Source organism: Lepidothrix coronata, unplaced genomic scaffold (assembly GCF_001604755.1).
Source record: "Lepidothrix coronata isolate B3197 unplaced genomic scaffold, Lepidothrix_coronata-1.0 Scaffold78, whole genome shotgun sequence".
NCBI lineage: Eukaryota > Metazoa > Chordata > Aves > Passeriformes > Pipridae > Lepidothrix > Lepidothrix coronata.
In genome coordinates, this window is record NW_016690258.1 from 1,260,139 (window position 1) to 1,283,845 (window position 23,707).

Below are 23,707 nucleotides of genomic sequence, written 5' to 3' on the forward strand. Positions count from 1 at the left end.
CACATCCCAGATGCATTCCCAAGGACCTGGCAGAGGACAGGGGATCCTCACAGTCACAAGGCTTCACATCTAGATTGAGGTGCTCAGTTGTACAAAGCCAGTTTTTCTACCATAACAAATTCTCAGGAAAGCAAGGCTTCTCCTGGGGGCTATGGAGTTGCAGCCTAATACAGAGTATTGAACAATGTTCTCTAGGGACTTTTCCCTTCCCACAGGTTACAGAGGAAGCCTTGGGGATGAGCCTGCTGTTTCGGGCAGGTATATTAAATGGCAGAACCCCTCCCTGTTTGGTTCCTCAGGGAGGCTAAATTTTAGGCTATGCCCTCAGGAGAAACACAGTGTGGATGCTTGAGACATCCTACTAAAACCCCCAAACCACGTGCACGATTCACAGCAACACTGCCAGAAAACAACTCTCTGGCTGCAGTGCTCACATACAAAATAAAGGCTCACAAAGCCTTTTCCAAAGGATAATAGGAGTGTGATTATAGGAGACCCTTCATTACAGCCTTAATGCTGTCGCTGTCCCTATAATAACAGGCAAAGCTATCTACCAAGCACAACTCCCCCTTAGCAGCACACACCACTGTGCTGCTGTCACGTGTGACAAAGCAAACCCAGGGTAACTTCACTGACATGAACATGGTCACTCTTCACTCCCTCTGGTAAAAGAGGGAGGGAAAAATCTGGCCCAAGCCCTGCATCAAGCAGAGGAGGATAAAAGACTCTGTTAGTCAAGACATCTAAAGAGGACCAAGGAAGCCAGGCAGAGAGAAACTCCTCATTCCAATAACTGCAGCAATAACGAGCTGCTCTTGCATTATGAGAAATTACTTTCACCTTCTGAGAAATCAAATGCTCAGATCTTTTCAGATCTCGCCACAGATCAAGAAATAACACAGCTTGTAGCAGTTCCCCAAGGACTGTTCCAGCAGAAAAGCAGGATGGCCAGGACCTGGAACAGCTCCCTTGGGAAAGAGCAGAGGCAGTAACACTCTGGCAGATGTGCCTCTTCTGCCAGATTTTTCTGCAAAATGAGGAACTTACAGGCTACTAAATCAAGCTTGTGGCAACAGCAGGTTAACTGCCATAGTCTCATAAATCACTTCTCAAAACCAGAACTAACATCTCTAGGTGATTTCCCTGACTGCTCTGAGTGGCTAAGTCTAAGGCTTCTTTGATCTCATGCTTAAAAGTCTCCTAGTTCATTGCCTGCTGGGTTTTTTTTTCTTAATGAGCAATTTATTGTCACTTGTTCTTGCATCACACCAGAGCCCTTCAGCAGCAATGTTCTTCTCTCCTCCATTTTTCAACCCACTCTACCAGATAAATACATCAAGCTGATCACCCTCACCTTGCCTGGCTGAACAAGCCAGTCTGTTTTTTTCTTGGATGTGATCATTTTGATTGTTATTTACACTCTTTCCAATGTGAACTCAACACTTCCAAGGATCCTGACTCTCAAAACGCTTTTCAGTGAGGACAGTTTGACTAACTTAACCTCTTGCATACCTGAGAAACACGGGCTAAGCAACAGTCCAGTGGGCAAAATCTAGTTCTTGTGGAACATTAATAGCATCAGCCTCCAAAGTGATTCAACCAGGAAGCTATTCCAGCACCTCCAGCATATTTGGACTGATAAAATACCCAGGTCAGAAGACAGAAACTAAGCTTATAGAGCACAAAAAATACAGGGATCATATGGGTTTCTGTGTTTCCACTCAGTGCGAGGGACCCGCTCAAGGTCTGAACGGGAACTTCTGTAGCTCTACCAACAGTTACATTTCCAACTTTGTTTTAGGCCTCTCTGTGCAACCCCAGTGAAGGTGCCCTCAAGTGTTTCAGTTCTCCATGCACAAAATGGTGGGTAGCTCCCTGACTGCTGAGCTGTGCTGGGGATGGGGCTGAGGGGACAGAACCGAGTGAGGCAGGCACAGGCCATCCCGTCTGGGCCTTTTCTGAGAGACTGCAAGGCAGGCAAGTCCTGATGGCTGGGACAGGAGCTTATGGACTAAAGACCTCTTGACTAAGAAACAGTGCCAGAAGCTTTTTTTAACATTAGAGATAGGCACAGCTACATGGGAGAAGGGTTGTTGATCACTGAGTTTCAAGCAACACTGTGGCCATGAACAGTCTCTGTTTCCTATTTCCCAGCCCCTGACTGCCCAGGGTCAGCATAACACCAAGGCACTGCAAGAGCTCTCTTGAACAAACCTTGCTTGATGCAGTGCCTGCCAACTTATTCCTCTCTGTCCAGATATCTGAGCCAGTTATTGCTCTGAGAGGCAACCCTGCCCATCTTAATCCATACAACAACTAGTTATAGGAATACCACCATGGCTCTGCTCTGTAGCTAGCCTAAAATCCCGTTTTTTCCTCAGGGAGATGGGGTTTTGCACTTGCCTGTAGAATGAATCAGGTCACATGTGCAGTGCCAGCTGCACTGAGGTTCTGCTCACATCTGCATATGCAGGACTTTCCCTGAAGGTTGCCACAGATTTCAAGGGCTCAACCTCAATCCTACCTCAGTGTCATCAGCTTCCAAGCCCTGCCAAAGCCCCAGGCTTCTTATGGTCAGAGCCAGCAAAGCAAGGAGGCAGTTACCCACCCCAGGAAGTCATGGAAAAGCACTGCTGGATACCAAGACCAGCGAAGAAGAGAGATCTGGAATCTGTTCCTGACTCTGGACTTGGGCAAGTCATACAATCTTTCTAACTTCATGTTTTCTGTCTAGAAGGTTATGGAATAAAACTGAAGTATTAACACTTCCCTCAACCTAGGGTGGAGGGACTGAGTAAGTCATCCCTATTTGTAGAGTGACCCTAAGAACCCCCAGCAAGGCATTATTAGAGGAAGGCACCAGCAGCCTCCCCCCTGTCTCGTGCTCGGGAGCACAAAGGAGAGGCCGTCACAACTGAAGAAATACAGCTCAGGATCAGCCACATCCTGCTGAGCAGCAAAACACACCCTCACCCTCTTTCCCCAGGAAGCTGAAGGCTTCTGGGACTAGTCTGGCCCAAAGCTACGAGCTGAAGTTCCCTGCCCTGGGAATCTGACACAGAGCAGTGCTGGAGTTGGAGCTGGGGCTCCCCAGAGCCACTCAGAACCTCTCCCACTCCCAAACCCCAGTGGGCACGGGACAGGGGGCCCAGCTCACTGTCTCTATCCAAGAAAACTCATGTACCAAACTGAAGACCTCAAGCCTTGAGGCCACTGCTTGAGGTTTGAGACACTTCTCATTCATTCTCTGGACACTTCCAGCACTTTCATGCTTCTGAAGTATCAAACCAAGTCAGTGCCACTCTGTGCAGATTGTAGACTCCCTAGCATTACGAGCCTGTTAAAATTCTCCCTTAGGGAATCTGCCCTAACATTCAAATGTTTATTCTAAAGGACTCTTTCCTATCTTAAAAGTCCGTCTAGACACTTTCACCAAAAAGCAAGCACCCCAAGCCCTGCAGAGATACATCGATGGGAAAAAAATCCAACAGTATTTACAGGGAAATCAAAGGAAAAAGGAGAAATCTGTGCTTACTAAAGATTAAAAATCACAGCTCTCATTTCAGATAGCATCAAGCCTCGTTCCTCTGCAGAATGACTATTCTGTTCAGCCCAACTACTGACATCTGCAAAGCACTGTCCACTTGTGCAAGCCCAGGAAATGGCCCTCTGCACTTCCTGGTGAGGACTGGCGTCGTGGCACCTGGCACGGGGACATATGAGACAGCAAGTCCTGCGCCTTAACCTACTTCCAAACAGCCCTTCTCAATTCCCAAGCTGCAATGTATTAATCCCCGAGCCTTAACCTCCAGCACCCCACGGATGGGCTCTGCACGCGCATTTCAAACGCTACAGTAAGAAAGGAACGCGATTTACCTGTGGAGCAGCTGGGCAGCGCTGCTCGACCTGAGCCCCGCAGAAGTAGCAGTGAAGGCAGGAGAGACAGACAGAGGTGTCCAGCAGCTTGACAGCCCTCCTGCCCTGGCAGAGGCAGCTAACCCAGGCCTCTGCACACATTCATTTCAGGAGCCCTCCAGCGCCGTTTGCTGCGCTCCCGGTTCGCGATATGGAAACAGCGAGCGCTGCCAGCGCTCTCCTTCTGACGGCAGTCCCGAGCAGTGACAGCAACCGAAACCAGCTCACCCCAACCCGCCTGGATCCCACACCAAATGCAACAGCCAGAAACCAGAAAAATCCCCAACCACCCCACTCGCACCAGCCAGCTCGTACCCCTGCCCCGCTTACGGAAAACAAGGCCGGTTTCCAAATGCGAAATGAATTATCTGAATAAGGGGGGCAGACCATTAAGTAAAGACTTCCCTCTTTACAAGTGCTAGAAGGAATCATTGCTGACCTCGTTTTATGAAAGAAACCAAACCAAAACAAGAATCCCAAATGGGCAGCCCCAGGAAGGCTTGTGATGACAAAGGGGTTATTAATCTGAGAGCAAAACGCACTCAGGGCATTTACTATAAACCACAAATAAAAATGGGAAGCTGACTTCAGTTGAGCACAAACGTATTTAGAAAGGAGATGTCGCATGGGTCTAAGTTAGGGATTCTGTATTAATTATGTGAACAACCATCAGCTCTCACAGAAGTCCCTAGAAGTATTTTTACAAAGGAGAATGAAGACTTTTCATATGACTGCCTTGGTGTATTTAAGACATGTATATTGGGATTTTTTGGCACATCACCATTAGCAAAACCAGAGACTTCAAATATCTCAATCTATACCTATATAAAAGCCATTACATTATCTTAGAGACAACGTTTGAGACTCTTCTTTATGTCAAGTAGTAAATTGCTTACAGTGACAGCACCACTGCATAAACTGAAGACTAATTTTTTTTTTCTCAGAGTCATCCATATAAAAGATTTGCATCACTTGAGTTCCTCAGTAACTTCTCTAAATGTCAGTACAACACCTAAATCATTTACTGCAGTCAGGAAAAATATCAATCCTGACCTTATTCATAGGGGGATGATGATCTCCTGGGTAAACATGGACATGGGGGCTCTGGAAGTGTGTCCAGTTCTCGGGGCTGCCTCTGTGACCTCAGGAACCTCACCTTCTCTTTTCACCCTGTTTCCCACATGTGAAGTGGAGATCACACACAAAACAAGCAACATCTTGCTTATTTAGACAATATTTTCTTTGGGAAGATATACACTTCCCACCATGTAATTACACAGGTCTTAGGCAAAGTGGCTCAAGATTTTATTTGGAGCTCCTAACAACTAATAAAACAAAATCAACATGAAATATTAAGAGAAGCCTTTGATCACCCCTGCAACAATGTCTAAGCCAGAAATTATTAAGTAGCATATGAAATTAGGTACCTGAAAATTATTATCTGTTAATCTAAGTGGTTAAATATATCTAGGTTATTTATCAAAAATCCTCCAGCATAAGCACTACTGTATCATATGGAAATACACACCATTTTTTCATTTTTTAATGAAAATACCTCATTTTCCTTTTAAATATCACTAGAGACAAAGCTGTCCCATGTGCTGTACAAACACGGTGTAATCATAATGACTGAGTCAGAACTTGAATTGTTATACTTTGTATGAAATGAAGAAATCTGCATTTCATGAAAATGCTTCCTAGCAGGGAAGTACTGAACTTGATTCTACAACACTAACCAGAGATGGCTGACAGTTCATAAGTGCTAAAGAACATTACTGTTATTCTAGAAATTAAACTTCTAGTCAGGAAATGTCAAATATAAAATTGGAACACGGAGTCCTATTTAATCTTTATTGGGCACATATTTGAGAATAGTGTCTTTAATTTAATATCCACACGTCATAATTTCATTAGTATTTAGGGCCAAGAGGAATGATTTGATCATTCTGTATATAAATGACTGCCACTTCATCGTTATCCTTGGACTGAGTCCAAAACTCTCATACTTGACAGAACCTTCAGTCCCAGAAAATGTGTTCTTGATTAGAAGACAGAACCATAGAGTCATTAAGGCTGGAAAAGACTCCAAGATCAAGTCCAACCTTTGACCAAACACCGTGTCAGCTAAACCAGAGCACTGAGTGCCATGTCCAATTGTTTTCTGAACACCTCCAGGGATGGTGACTCCACCACCTCCCTGGGCAGCCCCTGCCAAAGCTTGATCACCCTTTCAGTGATGAAATTTTTTCTGATGCCCAACCTAAATATCCCCTGGCACAGCTTGAGGCTGTTTCCTCTTGTCCTGTCACTCGTCCCCTAAGAGAAGAGGCTGCACCCCTACCTGGCTGCACCCTCCTTGCAGATAGTTGGAGGGAATGAGAAGATCTCATGGGATGGAGAATGTACCATACCCCTGGACATGTTTTCCAGTGACTAATCCCTTTAAAAACTGTGCCTCATTTACAGTTTGATTCATGTGCTATCAGACTGCAGGTGCTGGTTCTTGTCATCCTTTTCTCAGAAAAGCACCCAGCCTACCCCTTCCCACCTCCCCTCCTCAGTGGTACTTCTACACTGTTATCACAAGTCCACTCACACTGTTCTTCTAAAAACTTACACAGACTGAACTCCTTTAGCCTCACACTGTAAAGCCTTAAAAAAAATAAATTTAAAAATTGTTTTTGTTCTGCTCTTGTCATCTCCAAATATTAGCATCTTTTAAGAAGAGGGTGACCAAAGCAATTTGCCCACTTCAGGAGGGGCCTTTACTCTCATTAAACCACTCCCAGGATCACAGGAGCCCTTTGGGAACACAAAATGATTTTTTCATTTCACAAGCTGTCCCTTCCATGCAGTGAGCACTGCAGGTTCTTTTCACCCTTGGCCCAGCTCTCCCTTGCTCTGTGCAGCCCTGTTTCTGCCCCAGAGCACCTCGGAGAAGCTGCTGTGGAGATGAGCAGCTCCTGGCCCAGGGCTGAAGCCTGGTCACAATTGCACACTGGTTAAATGTCTCTCTTGGAGGTCCCACAAAGGAGGAACAAGCCTGACCCAGACCAATCAGCAAAAAAACCAGCAGCAGCCAAATCCAGAGGACAGGAGTGCTCCAAATTCCCTCTCCTTAGATGGAAGGGGGGGTCAAATTAGCAAGGCTTCCCCTCCTGAGTGACCTTGCCAAGACATTTATGTCACAAGAGGGTTTTGTCTGTTTGCAGCAAGACATGACCTACACAAGGGCTGGCTTGTGCCTCTGAGATAGTTACTAGTTTCCTTTAGGAAACATCCAGATTTTACCACAATGCAGTGCAATTCTCTGCCTGTACTCCTATTCCTTATCTTCACTCTCCCAGAATCCAGACTGGTCACTGTGGCACAGTGTGATATACGTAGGCTAACACCAAGTATAGATTCATTTGTGTATAATCCCTTTCTGTTAGACAGGTGTGTATAAAAAGCTTCATTCACTGCTATCCTGATCTTGTCAGAACCTCTCAGGTGCACAAACCTGTATCTCCTAAATGTAATGAAAGCTACAGTCATAGTAATTGTTTCATACGTGCTTATTATTCAGGCTGTATTAATGAATATTTTAACTGGAGATTAGGCTCAGGTGTGATTTCCACAAGATAAGAAATAGATTTGCCATGCTCTATTTTATGACTGTAATGGAAGTGTGCCCCATAATCCTATATTTCTTAATTCTTTCATATTATGTTCATCAGCAATTTCGAACTCTCTGGATGACACAGGGTTACAAAATCTCACTTTGAGAAAGTTGTGGACTTGCTGGAAGGCCTCCAAAAAATCAGAGGCTTAGAAAACATGGCCTGTGAGGAAAGATTGAGAAACTGGGTTGTTAAACCTAGAGATAGGAGAGCAGAAAGGATATGATAATGGAATAATGCAGCATCTAGGAAAGTAATAACATTTGGATAGGATAAAAAGTTAGTTTAAATGCAGAAGGGAAAGTTGAGTTGAACACCAAGGAAAGTCTAATGACTTAATGGTCCAGACAGCAAACCACTGGAATAAGTTATGAGTTTGTGGAGCCTCTTCCCATGGAGAAACTACAAATGGGTCACACTCATGCAGCAGGAGTGGCATGGATGGTAATAAGGTTTCACAAGAGATGAAGTGTGTTTGGCAGCTCCTTGGGCTGCCTCCCAACTCTCTTTTCTGTGACATGAAGTTTCTATCTAGGTCTTGGTTAACTATGTTTATGTAGAACTGTATCTATCAAAGGGCCAGAACAGGTGATTCTTGGGGAAGCAGAATTAATTTCTACTTGTACTCCATGGCTGTAAAACCTCCTGAACTGGCTGTGTGTTATTTTAGAGGCTTCAGAATCCAGCTGGTTCTACAGCTACAAAGCTTGTGATTCACATTGGGAAAGCTAAAGAATATTTCACTATTACAGGCCCCAAATTCTGCCAATTAATTACCAGATGTGGTAGAATTTGACTCTTGCAATGAGAAGGATAAATCTTGGTAAAGCAATGCCATAAACACTGTCAGCTGGTAAGAAGGGTGACCTTTTTCTACCTTTATAGAAAGAGACAGTTACTGTTCTGACAACATGCAGACAAGGAAGGTGGGACAACTGAGAATGCAAAGTGAAGAGGGAACAGCTTTGCTGCAGGCAAGAAAGGTGCAGCTAGAATTAGAAAGAGCTCACACTTTGCTCGATAAAGCCATGTGGAGACATTGTGAGATGGCCTGGGGATGGCCTTGAAGGACCTTTGTAACACAAAATGAACTTTCCACTAGCAGGTAGCCGAATATGAATGAGGACTAGATCCCAATGGGAAAGTAACTGGGTAATTCTCTGCGACCAGAGGCAACCAAGAGCACCAGCCTAAGGATCCATGGCAAGCAGTCCACATCAGAGGACTACCCCCTGAGGCACAGAGCAGCAACCTTATGGCTTGGGAGTACAGCCTGGCAGGTGTAGCAGGCAGCCCTCAAAGGCTGGGGGTAGCTGCACATATGGAGGAAGATGTACATGCCTGAGGGAGACAGTTCAGGCCCACGGTTATCCCTCAGGCTGCCATCCAAAGGAGCAGCACAGCAGCACCACATAAAGGTGGGGTGTTTAAAGGACATGCAATAGCTCCTCATGATACACAGATACCCAAAGATGCTTTGCTGGCAAGAGGGTATTGCACATCCCAGCTGGGAAGCGTGAATTTCTGGGAGAGAGAGGCAGTGTAAGACAATTCTGCCTCCACATCTGAACAGGGCCATTCTGAAGATTGCAACACACAAGGTGTGATTGTGTCCTTCTTCCAGTGCTCCTGTAGAGAGTTCTCAGGCAGACCAAAGGCCAGTGTGTCTCAGCAAGAGAATCACTGCCATGTCTTAGGAAATTCATGCTAATGGAGAAACAATGCAGTGCCTACCGTGTTCCCTTCCCCGTGTTCCCTGATTTAACAATGGGAATCCCCTGTGCAGCTTCAAGACATCACTAGTTCAATCCTCCTAGGTCTTACAAGACTGAAAGGGGAAGCTCACATGTACTTCTAAATACTACCAAATTGCTTCTGAGTGGGCTGAAGAGCTCATGCATCCAGGCTGTTTCGGGAGGATGTGTGCAAAGAGCCCTGAGCACTCTGATGGCTCAGCAGCAGAGCCAGCGCCAGGCTCACAGCACAGGCAGAGCCCACAGGCTATGCCCCTGGCAAGGTGGCTGCTCTTACTGTTGTTCTCTTTTCTATTCAGTCTTACAGACAACTTCAGAAGGAAGCATTCCCTTCCCTGGAGCAGAATCAAAGCCAACTACCCACAGAGTTAACATTTAAGGACCTCGAGCTAAAAGGTACTGAAAAGCAAGAACTAAGGTGCAAGACCTGCTTAGTAAAGGCAAGTGATCAAGTTAAGAGGATGTCAGGACAAGGGACTAAGACGACTTTAGTCTCAGTTTTAGCACTGTGGGTGCAGAATGCACAATATAATAGAGATATGATCACAGTACAGCCCCAGCATCACTGGCACAGGTACAAGAAAGCACAGCCCTAATTCCCTGAACTTGTGTTGTCCATACCTGACACAATTTGCAGCGTGTAGTCCGGACAAAATTTCACAACTCAATATATTATCTATACATGTCCTGTTCTTACCCCTTTATTTCACTATCCTTTGAGGAAAGACATGATCTTAACATACGTGACCGGGAAAAGAACACGTTTATCAGGAGAGAGAAGGGAAGGAAAAACAACATATAATCAAAATACAAGGTCCTGAAGTGTTGCTCCTGCTCCTTTACCAAGCACAACCCAAATCCTGGGAAGAAATCAGTCATGCCTGCATTAACTTCCAGGAGATGCTCTTTCAAACCTCCCGTGCCAAGGACGCCGTGCTCCGTGTCACCACACAGCGGCACTCTGCCTACACAGTTCCCAGAGGGAAACCTGCAGGCTTTTCCCCCCATTACCAAGACACCCACGAGCATTTATGCTCATGGCTGAGCAGGCAGGGCTTTCAGAAACTACCAGTCACTGAAACACATGCAACTTGGAACCCACAGAGATGGTCAAACACCTGCTTTGACAGCACAAGCATTAGCTGATTACAAGCTGTTAGAAATCAAACACTAGGAAAATCTGATTTAAAAATTCTGGTAGGTTTATTCTTTGGATCCTTTTGTTTCCTTCCACCCTCTTCTCTGCACACTTCACTTGTGCTTCAACATTCTGGCTCTACCATTCTGACATCTCAGGTACTTCACACCACTTCTTTTCTTCCCTAACTCCAGCAGCACCGCTCTGAACTCTGGCAAACCACTTACTCTCCATTGCTTCCTTAGAGGAAAAGCCCCAGGGACTCCCAAAGCAATTACACACCCATCAAAACACCCCTCTGCCAGGCACACGTGGATTTATTAAAGGTGACAATAATGGTGTGTTGAGGGGACTGTGGCAGAGAAACAGGACTTGGTAAGGGGAAGTGATGGAAGTAGGGATTAGTTGGCAGAGAGCCATTCACACAGGCTCTCCTGGTAAGTGTTGATTTTTCTCCTTAAGTGCTAAATGTACAGGGACAAATACAAGCCTTAATCTTTATGATCTAAACATTACACACACCTTGCACAGAGACAACGGATCAGAGCTCAGGTCTGTAATGATGCACATAAAAGAGAGGGAGCCTACACGATGTGAGAAGTCCTGCTCAGCCCCCTCAAGTTCCTTAAGCCACAGATTGACTGGGATTTGCAGATGGCAAATCAGGTGTGTTTAGCCTCCTGTAAGACAGGCTACGTGGGAATATGCAGGTGCTCTTAAGTCCACCTGGAGCCCTGTCCCTTCCAACCTCCACCTTCTCACTTCCCCCTTTCCCAGCTCTCACGGAAGGCCCCGTGCTGTGGGGACAGAGGTGACACAGGTGGCTCTATAAGCAATGGTGCCAACACGGCAATCGAGAGTGCAGTACCTTCAAAGCCAAAGGAAGAGGGGTCTCCAGAAAGGGTCCTACCAATTTCCAGCTATTTCTGATCAGTCTCCACCTTTGCAGCTGCCAGCTCCGATGAGCCAGGCTTGCTGCCAGTTAGCCAAGCAGAAGAATTCCAGATGCCTACAGAGATCAAAAGGATTCTCATGCATGTATGGCATAAATACCAGTGACAGAGATTCATCTGGGTGAGGAAACTCCCTCTGCAGCCAAAACTCTACTTGGAGACTGGGCCAGAACTGTGAATCCATAAATTATTAGATAGGATTTTACCTAGAGGGGCTTTGTCTTCCTTTTCTGAGGAAAGACACTCAGACAGGAAAGCAGCATTCCTTAGGAGGGGCAATTCCACTGTACACAAGAAAAATCACCCTAGGATATAACAGGTAAGGAAATTCATGATGGTTCAAGCCAAGATTTTCTTGCATAGGGGAAGACAATGAACAGTCCCTATCCATGCTCCTCCACCCTTGCTATACTTCTCAGCCATGTCTCCTCCAAGCTCAGGACAATTTCTCATTCAATTCTGTACAGAAGCTATTCTTGGAGTTTTCCCATGTCTAGGAAACTCCCTGAGGATGAAGAAAACAAAACAAGATGTTGTATTCAAGGTGGAAGCACATCAGGCTTTTTTAAATTAAAACAAACAAACAAACCCAAACAACACTAAATCCAAACACACACACACAGAGAACAGAGCAAATGTTTTCTGGTTTGTTCTTTCTTTCTTAGCTTCCAGCATTTGATCTGTCTTTCTCTTAAGCCTGAGGCTTTCATGGGGCCATGTGACACAACCTCAAGATCCCGGTCAACTCCAAGCCCATGATTTTATATGCACAACAAGCACTGTTTTTCTCTGCACTCCTCATTTCACTTTTATTCACGTGACATTTCATCCACCATTTTACTGGCCAGCCATTCAGTCTCAGGGTTTTTCAACAATTCTTCACTGTTGACTGCTGCCTTTTCTGTCTTGAAAAACTTAATTTTAAACAGCAAAGTTTGAAGTCTCACTGTTGTCCCTATTTTCAGTGGTCATTCCTGAATATGTTCAACATAACAAATCCCAGCATCAACCCATGAAACTCCTCTGGTAGCATTCTTCCACTGGGATCATTTTTCTCCCACTTTCTCCTACCTTGTTTCCTATCTCTTTGCCAATCTTTTATACATCTCAGGACCTTCCTGAGATGTTCTGCCCAGGACATCTACACAGGCTGCTGGTTCTGCCTGGGCACAGGGCTCCAAGGTTTGGTGCCATGTCACCCCTAAGAGAAGGGAACACCTCGTGCTGCAGGAGGTCTCTGCATCCAGCTACTCTGCTTCCACGCCATGTAAGATTTCTCCATCTCCCATCCCTGTCCTCATTCATGGCATATTTTAAGAAATTCTCCACAAGCCTCCCCCTTTTCACACGAGAGGCTCTGGGAATTCAGCATTCTTCCAAATTTGCCCCATTTCTCTTCTCCTGCCCATGCACTTCATGTGTATCCCCCTTGTTCCTTTGTCATTTTGTTTTCTCCCAGTTTCTTTGCCAGGGCTTTCATTTTCTCTCTTTCCAAGGATTTCACATGCTGTGCATTTCATTGTTTCTCATCTCACTGACATGATCACAACTGCTGGGAAAGTCAGGCCTCTTTCCCTCTTCTGATCTGAAACAAAGTCAGTGGCTTTCTATCCAGAAATCAGTCCTGAATATTACAGCTGATCAGATCAGCAGCCACTGGCAGCTTGTCACAGGCAGATAATGCAGAGACAGGCAAGTTCTTACTCTTTCACCTTGCTTCTTCAATGGGCAGATCAAAAACACTAACTGTGTGACAGAAATGAAAATAAAGTATCTGGGCTCTTCAAGATGTATTCATTAACCAGGTGCTAGGTTTGCCAGGGATTTCAGTGGCTTGGGGTTTCAGATACAGGCTTTGAATTTTGATAGCAGCGGTGCCATTTCAATCGAGGTAGAATTCAGATTCCACAGATATCAGAAGTGTTCATTAAGAAGAAAAGGAAATGGAACTAAAAGAACAATCCTGCAGAAAAATCAATCTATTTTGAAACACCAGCTCAGCCAAAGCAGGAAATGAAGCCTTCAGTCTGTTATCCAGCTTTGGACCCTGCTATTCCAGGAAGAAAGGAGAGGCCGAGGCATGAAGCACAAGGACACATGTCAGCTTGAAGTGCCCATGGATTAGCTGCAAGGCAGTGCTGAAATTCTGTAGTTCTGGATTTGGAAAGTCTCATGCTAGCAACAAGATTGAATAAAAGAAACTAGTTTTGCAGACAGCTTAAAAGTTGAAGAAAGCAGGTAAACATGTCTGACAAAGCAATCTGTTTTTCTTATAATTATCTCCAGTTCCCAGAGAGTTTCCTTGGGTTTATTAGAAAGCTATAGCATCTGGCTCTTTGGAATCAAGTTCATCCCTTCTGCAGTATTTACTTGGCTAATCACAGCAGCTTTGAAAGCCTGAGATGTAGTATTCTGCAGGCCACCAGGAGACAGGAATGGCCTGTTTAAAGGAGAGGTGATCAAACAGGGAGGGGCAGAGCAGAGCTGACAGGCAGCAGGCACACACACGGGAGCCCATCTAAAATTCCAAACTCTCTTCTAAAGGAAATCAAATGGAGAGCAGGCTTAGGATTCATTTGCAGGGGAACAATTTGCTTTTCTTATCTGGCCCTCCAAGCCTATAGCACACCTGTGACGTGATCTCCTCCTCCTCATCTGTCTCTCATTCCAGATCCAAGTCCTCCTCCCTCCCGCACAGTGCTACACCATCCCACCTTCTCCCCCGGCTCCTACCTGTGCCCAGAGAGCCCAGGCACAGGCACTTGCTGTGACTCCTCATTATGGCTCAGAATTTTCCATTGCCCTCTGCAGCCCTCATGGTTATTACACTCCCATCGCCCGGGCAAGTGAGCTCAATCTTCGCTTTTCTGATTTTCTATTGTCTGTTTATTAGACGGGCCCTTTGTGAACTCAGCAGTTCACACTCTCCTGTGGTGCCAAGTGTAAAATTAATATTGACTAAAAAATCTGGGCACTTCTTTCTGGCCAGCCAGGAGACATTTCGGATTAATGGGAATGTTACAGTGTTTCACACCCACTGTCATCCTTCTGGAACCTCCAGCTCTTGCTGCTCATCTCTAATTACCGGCATTAACTCTTAATGGGCCCTGTCTGTTCTGGGTGCCCGCATGTGCTGGGCTAGCCGGGCACATCCAGGACTTACTGGTGGTGTATCAAACATTTAACTCCCTCCCTCAGCTGACAGGCAGGCAAAGCCACAGCCTCTGCCTTTAACAAGTGTCCCCACAGCCTAATGTGGGTGAAGGAGGTTTGGCTGAGAGCTCTGCTGGCACCTGAAGGGACACAGCCCAAGCACCACTTTCTACCAAGCTGCCCATGAAGTTGACCTGTTCCTGCAGGCTGAGCTGGCAAAAATGTCTTTTAGCAAGGAGATAGTTCTGTCTCCATCGCCCCAGCTCAGCTCTCTGGCTGAGAGGTGACTACCAGTGACTGAGGGGACAATTATTGCCAAACTTGGTAGGTCATTTACCCCTCACAGCAGTAGCTACCTGGTTTACAGCTGAAACCACAAGCTTTTTAGCTAAATATCACCAAATAGCCCCTAAAGACACAATGTTACCTCTAGCCAGCTCAGAAATTTCTGAGAGGTAAAATCCTCTATCAGCTGAGCATAGGCTGCAATTCATGGTGAGGAAATCCATGCCAAAAAGTCCAGTTCCTGTATCTCTCTCCAGACATTGCTCTGTTTTCACAGAGAGGTGACAGGATTTTCCTAACTGGCATCACTGACCCAAGGCCACTGCAGAGCCACTGCTTGAATTAGGCACCTCAGCACTCTTGCACATTTTCAATGCTTGTAACACTGCTGTGAAACCTCTGGAATGGTGTCACATCCACATGCAGAGCAGGACACAAAGTTGAATCATCCAGTGGTCTTCCCTGCTGTGTGTATTCCCACAGGCAGTTATGGCCAAGTGACAGATTTGGGGTTTCTACTGGTGGATCGAAATCCCACAAGGAGGTGAAGAAACACAGTCCAGGAAGGGAAATAAGATTAGAGAGATGCTGAACATGCTGCTATGATCTCAGGCAAAAGAAATCTCGCTCCTGCATTCCTTGCACACCCTGATCCTTTGCAGCCAAGAGCTCTTTGCCAGCCTCTCAAAGCAAACACACAATGTAATTATGCCAGTGTAACACCATTACCACTAATACCTTCGTGCACTTGCACGGCAAGTGTAAGAGGGGAGATTTAGACTTTAATATTATTATCAGTCCTTAAAGTAGTGTTGCCAACATGAATCATTTGATAAACACTGAGCTAACAAACATGATTTATCTCCCACTATTTTCCTCACTTTCATTAACTGTCCCAGCCCAGCCCTGCTACAGGAGACTCCAGTATCACTGCTTTTACTTTCAAAATGAAGAAAATACTGAACAAGCTTTTGTTCTCCAATGAAACTGAACTAATGGAAGAGGCCAGATGTAGAAGTCTCTCCTGGTCACATGAAGCACACCGGAGATTTTCAGCCCTGTTACAGATGAAGGAGTGGTGCAGTATTACTGCACATGAGAGAACCAAGGCACAGAGAAGTGCTGTCACATCACATGACAGTGGATGACCAGGAACTGAGCTCCCACTTCCAGCCACGACAGATAAAAAATTTCCTTTTTTTAAAAGCAAAGGACACATACATGGTCTCTAATGCTTCACCTATGGATACTTAAAATAATTGGACCTGGGCAGATTAAAGACAAATCGCAGTTGCTCAGATGAATAGAGAGGACTACACGGAGCTACGAAAACTGCCAGAAGTACTTGATTTTCAGATTATACCAGCCGTAAAAAAATATGGATCACAGACTGCTGTCAGGGGAGACAGCAAACACTTTCCAAATGCAGTGTCAGCTCATGGCAGGTCCAGCACTAATAAAACAGTGCACCTGCTCAGCAGGGCGATGTGCAGTGAACCCCCCAGGCCCAGCACAGCCCAGCTGCAGGTGCACAGCCACACCCCCAGCCCGGCCGGCAGGAGGGTCTGCAGCAGCACAGACCCACAGCCACGTCTGCCCTTCCCTCCCCACAAAGGCGGAACATTCCCAAGCATGAGACTGACTCAACCTTCCTCACACCACAAATAACAGTCGAGACCAACAGTGACAGGTTTTGAAATCCTCATCTTCTGGCTCGCAGGAAGATCTATAAAAGCAAAGGCACGGAGAGATAAAAGCCTTCCTGCAGTACGGAGAATTTCACTTTGCTAAACCAAAAATTAAAAACCTTGTCCTTTGAGAAAGATAGCGAGTTTTGCTTTGTCTTGAAAGATCTTCACAAAAAAGGAAAATACACACAACTCCAAGCTCTCCATCTCATTAAGATAAATCAACAAAGGGCATATTCTTGTGTAGTCCTGTACAACCTACAAATCATATTAGCAAACAGGCTGCAGATCAAGTGAGGACAGGCTGGCAGCAGTTACCCAGGGTGCAGCCCCAGGCATGACAAGCAAATCAGCCCTGGTGTACACCTGACCAAACCCCTCCTCTGGCCCTTCGTCTCTGTGCTTTACAGTGTAAGGAAAGTGAAGCTTTGAAAAACATTTATGCCAGTCTTCACATTAAATGTGTGAGCAGCCCCCAGGAATATCGAGCTAATCAGGAGTGGGTGATTGCAGGGCCAGGCTGAAACATGCCATTTGTACTGAAATGCACCTTAGGATACCCCGATTTTCCTTCTTCAGATGAAGCCAAAAAAGGTAGGGAGCTTCACACCTGTGCTTGGCATGACTATTTAATAGCACCAGCTGAGACTTCCCATTGTTTCATTTGCTAACTGCTACTTGCCCAAGTCTCTTACAAAATGACCACAATGACCATTATTACTGTGCTATTTGCCTAATAAAAATGTAAAAGGCACATTTTACTTGGCAGTTGTTTATGACTGTGATGAAGGTAAACTTCTTCAATAACCACTCAGTAATGATTAAGGCATGTTAGAGTTTAAAGCTCTAGATTCCAATAACCTTTAAAAACAAACTGTTTTCCTTTGCATTGCTGCAGGGCAGAGTAAAGGAGGTTAAGGTACCTTAATTGCATTTCCACTCCTAGCATGTTTTTAAATCACTCTTGGACTACTATTCTCAAGTTTCTAAGGCTTCAGTTGAAAGGATGTCATCTGAACTGCAAAAAAAGGGAAAAAAATAACCCAACCAGGGAAACGTAGGTATTTCCTAAAAATTAAACCCCAGGCAACTGGGGTATGTCTGACACTCAGCAATGATGCAGTGCAGAGACAAAGGGATTAACATCCACACAGCAAAGGACAGAACAGCTCAGCTGATCCAGAAAGCTGTGCCAGAGCATCTTACACCTGAGTGGTCCAGGCCCCAAAATATTTTCACTGTGGCAATCCTGCTTCCAGTTCTGACTGGTTCTTCAGTAGCTCAGACACTCCTGCACTGCAACATGCAGTGTTGACACTCCTTGCTGTGCACCCGCTCACACTTTCTCCCTACAGATTCACCTACCAGCCAAAATTACAGCCCCAATGTTACAGGCAATGGAGGCAGGGACAAGAAGAGGCAGAGCAAAGTGCTCCTTTGACACTGCAAGCTTGTGCCAGGTATGCTGAGCGCAGCCCCAAGTGACTCCTTACAAAGTCTGGTGTGTTAATTCAGAGGACAGGAGCTAATCTGGACACTACTGGCTGGGGGTAGATGACAACATTTTTAGTTTTTGAAACGGGAGTGGTTGCTTCAGGCACAGGGGCACTGTATTGGCAAGTCTGTTTCTCACCACAGCGTTAATAAAATGTATGAGAGTGCAGCACTCACTCTCAATTTGTGGGAAGTGGTTTGAAAGCTATTCTCTACCTCCCAGGCTCACGTGTGATATGCCTGGGATTTACAACCTCGGTTAACTTAATGTAGGTTTTCCAATTTGCATCTATTTCCTGAAAGATTCAAGCCTAAGGAAAGTGGATGCTAATGTAGAAGCCTGTATTTGGATTGGTGAAGCAGATAATCCAAGATTAATTTCATCTGACAAAAGAAATCTATTATTACAGTGTCAAACTCCAGCGTGCAGCTCGTAGCTCTCAGCAGGACTGGAAATGCAGCTCAGCACCTGCGTTCTTACACACAGGTGCTACAAAAATGCCCAGGGAGACTGGAGTGATTCTGACAGGGGCAAAAGCCTCTTTGAGAGCAAGGCTGAGAGCATTCCCTCTTATCACCTGGCTTCTGGATGGATGGAGCATTGAGCCTGCATGGGACACTGTAGCAGTAAGATTATGCTGGGCACTGATGGGCACAACATTCCTTTAGAAAACCACAGAGCAGATCCAGCTCCTCACCAAACACAGAGCTCCATTCAACCAATCACCTACCACAGATGCTGCAGGTCCACCACACCTCTGCTGCCCAACACTCACCTCCCCATTACATCTTCAGCTTGACAAAAGATGTTACTGAGACTTTAGCAATTATTACAATAACAGCTGCTCCTCTCACATTCAGAAGTGGTTGCTAGTGCAATCTCTATTGTAGTGAAGATGTTTTCTTTCTTGTAAAGCCTAGAGCAATACTGTCCTGGCCCTCAGACCCCCACTCTTGTCTAAGACATCAATATTAACCCCAAAGCTTCTGCACAGGTGAGAAATGTGTCTGTCTGCACTACCTCGGCTGGAGATGGAGAGAAGTAGATAAAAGAGCATCTGCACTTCCTATACACTCACCCATGGTTCTGGTAAGATTTCTACAGAAAACCATCACTGCAGAGTCCATGGTACAAAATGCTAAATAATAAATCAACTCCAACTGAGAGAAGCACACACAGAAGCTGCTCTAAGCAGGAGGCTGGCTCTTCCAGCCACAGACTCACCGTTCTGAGGGTTGTGTGACACTCTTCCCTACTTCAGGCCTTCAGCTGACACAGTGGTGCTTCCAAGGCTCCTGAGAGGAGCACTGGGTAGTGCTCACACCATGCTCTCACTGCAGCACACTCAGCTGCTGCAAATTGCAGCCCATGGGTTCTGACCCATGGGCCTCGTTCATCTGCACGACCTGAGTCTCTGGCTGTGTTTCTTTCCACTATTTGCTAATTGTCACAGCCCTTTAGTTCCCTTCAGTCATCCAGCAGCCCCCCTTCAAGGCTTCAGCTTTTTTCTCCCCAACTTCTACCCAGGTGACAGTTTCCCCTCAAGGAGTCTGCAGTGACCCCTTGGCTATGGCAGGAGTCTCTGCTACTCATTTCTGCCTCTTGCTCAGCACAAGCACATGGGCACACAAAGGCAAAACCCAAACAGCTGGTTGCTACAATAACATATCATAAAACTTATTAATCACTTCTCCTGCATATTAAGGGACTCCTCCTTCCTTTGTCTGCCTGCCAGAACCACGTTCCCAGTTGGTGACAGCTGTTGACTCTGCTTTGGACAAGGCAGTGAGACAAGTGTTGCAGTTCCTGGCTCTCTCCTGCCCAGAGGGGGTCAGTGGGAGTTCTGCAGTTCTTTCAGTGAAAGTTTCCAAGTAACCTTTACCTACTAGGCAACACTGGAGCAGCTCTTTATCCTTGAGATCAGCTCCCATGTACCACTGCTGTTTCTCTGCTGCACAGCAGCAGCAAGCTTGTTATCCAGGAGAGACCCCAGCAGAAAATATCCACAGACCAAAAAAAAAAAAAAAAATCATTAAATATCCAGTGACAGGATGAAATCCTGGCCCAAATGAACTCAGCAATCCTAAATTATGGAACAGACAAGTCTTACAATTGGCTCTGCAACCCTGGTTACTGAGTTCAGACCACATCTGCCTCCTGGCATCGTGCTGGGAAGGTACCTGGCCATATGCACCCCTCCTTGAGCAAGAGAACTTGGGCAGGCCCAGAGGAACCCCAGGATGCACCAATAGGATCCCCTAGTACAGGTGATCAATGGAAAAGCATTAATGTTTTTGTCACAGGGTAGTAGAGTCCATTAACCTTCAGCACCCTGATTCCTGCAAGCTCAAATATTTCAACTTTCAGAGTAATGCAAAGCCTCTGTGCAACATTGCAGGGGGTGGACACCACCACCTTTCCAACCTCTGCCATGCAAACAGCTTACACCCTGGAGGCACAGCACTTATTCATATCCATCTCAGCATGAATAAATGCCAGACCTCAAGCAATCCATCTTTCAGATGTGGCAGAATGAGCTGGTTCAATGACCTGTTGGGGTTGCAGTTGCCCCTTGATTTTTTCAGAAACAGAAAGTCCTGTCTGACCCATGCCCTGAAGATGATTTGAAATCCCCATGCTTGCCTGAGAGAAGACATAGAAGGATTACAGGCCTAAGCCATCTGTGTTGGGTCCTCAATCCTCAAATATGCCCCATGGTGCAGAAGGAACACATCATGAGACGTGACACTGCCTTCCTCCTGTCGAGCTCAATCTGTCTCCTTGGAATCAACAACTCACAGTGACATGTCCCAATCACATGAAGATGCAACACTGCAATACTGTAATGATCCATAAGTCTCAAAATAAATCTTCACCCTTTGTGCTGGAAGCAACACAGACCAATGGGAAAAAAATGAAATAAAACAACAAGAACACCCCAGAACAAAATACAAGGAGTCTCTTTCAGATTGTGGAGAAGGTGGCAGCACAGAAAATAAGCCCTGTGAAGCTAGGAGTGTGCTGGGGAAAGGATTTTAAAATGACCCACAACAGAAAAAAAAAAAATCACCAGGATCTGACAGGGATCCTCATCTTCCTTGTGTTCAGCTTATGTGTCATGTTAACTCAGCTCCTTGTCAAAACAAGCTCTCTTTTGCTGCTGTCAGCACAGTGGGCTTAATGTAGCTTCAGAAAAGCATCTCACACTATTCTTCATACTTCATATATCATCTCCAACAAGCCAGAGAGCAGAAAACAAGCTGCTACTGTGCAGTTGATTATTGGTGATCATGTAGGCAGGCAGGCCCAACGAGGGAAGAACACCACCGAACTTGGCTAAGATCTGTTTTTAGCTCTGCACAGAGGCAACGAGTAACAACACAGGGGGAGCCTGTGACTCAGGGAAACTTCCAGATGCCTGTGAACTACAGAAACAAAATTCAATGTTTTCAGCACTAACAACCTCAAAGAGACCTGTCAGACTGGTGCTCTCTCGTTACATGGTACCCATTGTCAAAAAGCAGCAAAGTTGTTGACCATACAAAGCATTTTTACACATAAAGACTGCCAGCAACAGTTGGAAAGAAGAGTCAGAAGAGCTGAGATGGAACAGACACTGAGAAAAAGTACTGCTATTAAAAACATTAAAGCAAAACCTGCCATTTGGTCCTTTCCTTTCTCAAACAGTTTGGCTGCTAGTCTAGTGAAGGCAGTAAGTTATTCCATTCCTTGTAATTATCCTATTTTGGCCAAATCCATTATTCTGGATGGTGTCTATCTCTGCACATACAGTAATTTAATACAGCTACTGGCTTCAGTCACAGAATGTTAAATAGTTACCTATTTTCGTTTAATTGCAGATATAAGGACATTCTCCTAACAGCACATTAATAAAAACTTGGGGGATACATCCCTGAAATAACTCAGGTCAACGTTCTAAAGCATCAGCTATTTAATTTAGGAGAATCCCAGAAGACATGAAGAGGATTCCTGTTACCAAGGTATTCCTGCCAGTGTTTCACTGTGCACCACGTATCTATTTTGCTTTGCATATCCACCCTGTGAAAATATCTCATCATCATTTTCCACTGCTATTCAGGAGGGATCTCGTACTGCTCTCAGCAGCCAGCACTATAGTCTTCATACTCTGCTGAGATTTGATGGTTCATTTCCTCTGCCCAAACTAACTTCAGCTTGTCAATATTGCCCTGCAGTTCTGTAAAAAAAGTACATGCAAAACACACTTATTTGTACTTCGAGCAGATAGTTCCTCATCTTGTAATTTCCTTACACAGCAAGCCAGTGGTGATAAAAGGGGTTTAAACTACAGGTTATTATTGAACACTTCTTGCTCTTCCAAGCTTCCATGCTGAATTCCTTGACATCCCTGACACTGTGCTCAAAGTGGTCTCACTCCACTCCTTGGTGAGGGACCTGAGTGTAGAAGTGAAGCTTATTTCTCACTGCTTTTCACAGGCTGGGAGCTTAGCATGAAAAATTAAAAAAGTAGGATCCAGGGTCTGGCTCAGAAGGGATGTTCTGTGTTTCCAAGTCCAGTCTCTGCTACTACTGGTACTCATGCCCTGTAATTCATCCGCAGTGTCTCAGACAATGAGTTTTTTCTCTCCACTTTTCTTGTGGGAAGGATGCTTCACAACCTCACTCTGATGGTTAGAAACATTCTTCTCATTTGCAGCCTCAGTTTGAGGAGGACTAACTTACATGGTCTTCTTATGTTCACGTTTCCCTTCAGCTTCAATAATGCATCTCCTTCCCCAGAACCTTTTCCTAGGATGCATGAGCAGACAGCTTTCACAGACCTGTCAGACTTTTTTATTGCTAGTTACACTGAGTTAGATTTTTAGCATTCTCTTACCAGACAGGGTCTCTCTTAACCAATCACCTCAGCTGCCTTCATCTCTCAAGCCAAATTCAGAATGTGATGGGGAAGGAGTAGTGGAACAGGGCTCAAACATGAACCTTAAACCTGCTAGATTCACACTCTGGCTCCTCATTTCCATCTCTGTGCAGACATTTAGAGCCAGCTGAGGTGTCCCAAGATAAACCTCCTGTTTCCAGATGTTACAGATACCACCAAGAACAACTCTTCCCTTTCCCCTCCCAAGAAGAAAAAGTTCACTTTAAGCCAGACCATACCAGAGTTGCAGTTACTGTGTGGTGACAAATAGCCAAGAAGGCAGACATTAGCACTGGTTTCACCACTGCAAACAATGGGGTGGGCCCCATTAAGATGTACCAGCTCTGAGCAGCCAACTCAGGACAGCACTGATCTGCCTGTACAGACAGCACACCACAGCCTGTTGTCAGAGTGTCCTCATTAAACCTTCCCTAGAGAGGTGATAGGAGCCACCTGTTCTTCACACACACTTGCTGCTTCTTTCATCCAGGCCACAGAGTGGAGAAATTGCATTCAGCACGTGCACCTCACTTCCTGTTGCTGATTTTTCACCTTATGTCAGGTCACTGAGAAAAGCTGGCCACGAAATTGTTAAATGCATCATGTTAAACGCTGTTAACCCACAAAACCCCACGGGGCAGCTGCTGGACATACCCATCTCTTTGCAGCCAGCATCTGCCATCTTGCTGGCTTAAAAGAAATGTTAGTTTTCCCAGGGAGAACATAGAGCTGCATCCAATTCCTAT

The 23,707-nt window shown here is 45.5% G+C and overlaps 1 protein-coding gene across 3 annotated transcripts in view; it reads right to left on the reverse strand.

Annotated features, from left to right (window-relative positions):
• The window catches only part of LOC108499689 (high mobility group protein HMGI-C-like), a 62,167-nt gene that overhangs the window by 11,968 nt on the left and 26,492 nt on the right, over positions 1-23,707 (reverse strand). Inside the window, exon 1 of one of the 3 annotated variants that reach the window (XM_017819830.1) lies at positions 4,969-5,011. The exons of the other annotated variants lie outside the window; for them this stretch is intronic. Within the exon in view, the coding sequence (XP_017675319.1) occupies positions 4,969-4,977 (9 nt within the window). The 5' untranslated portion in view covers positions 4,978-5,011. Of the gene's footprint in view, positions 1-4,968; positions 5,012-23,707 lie in introns of those variants that run through there. 3 annotated transcript variants of the gene reach the window in all.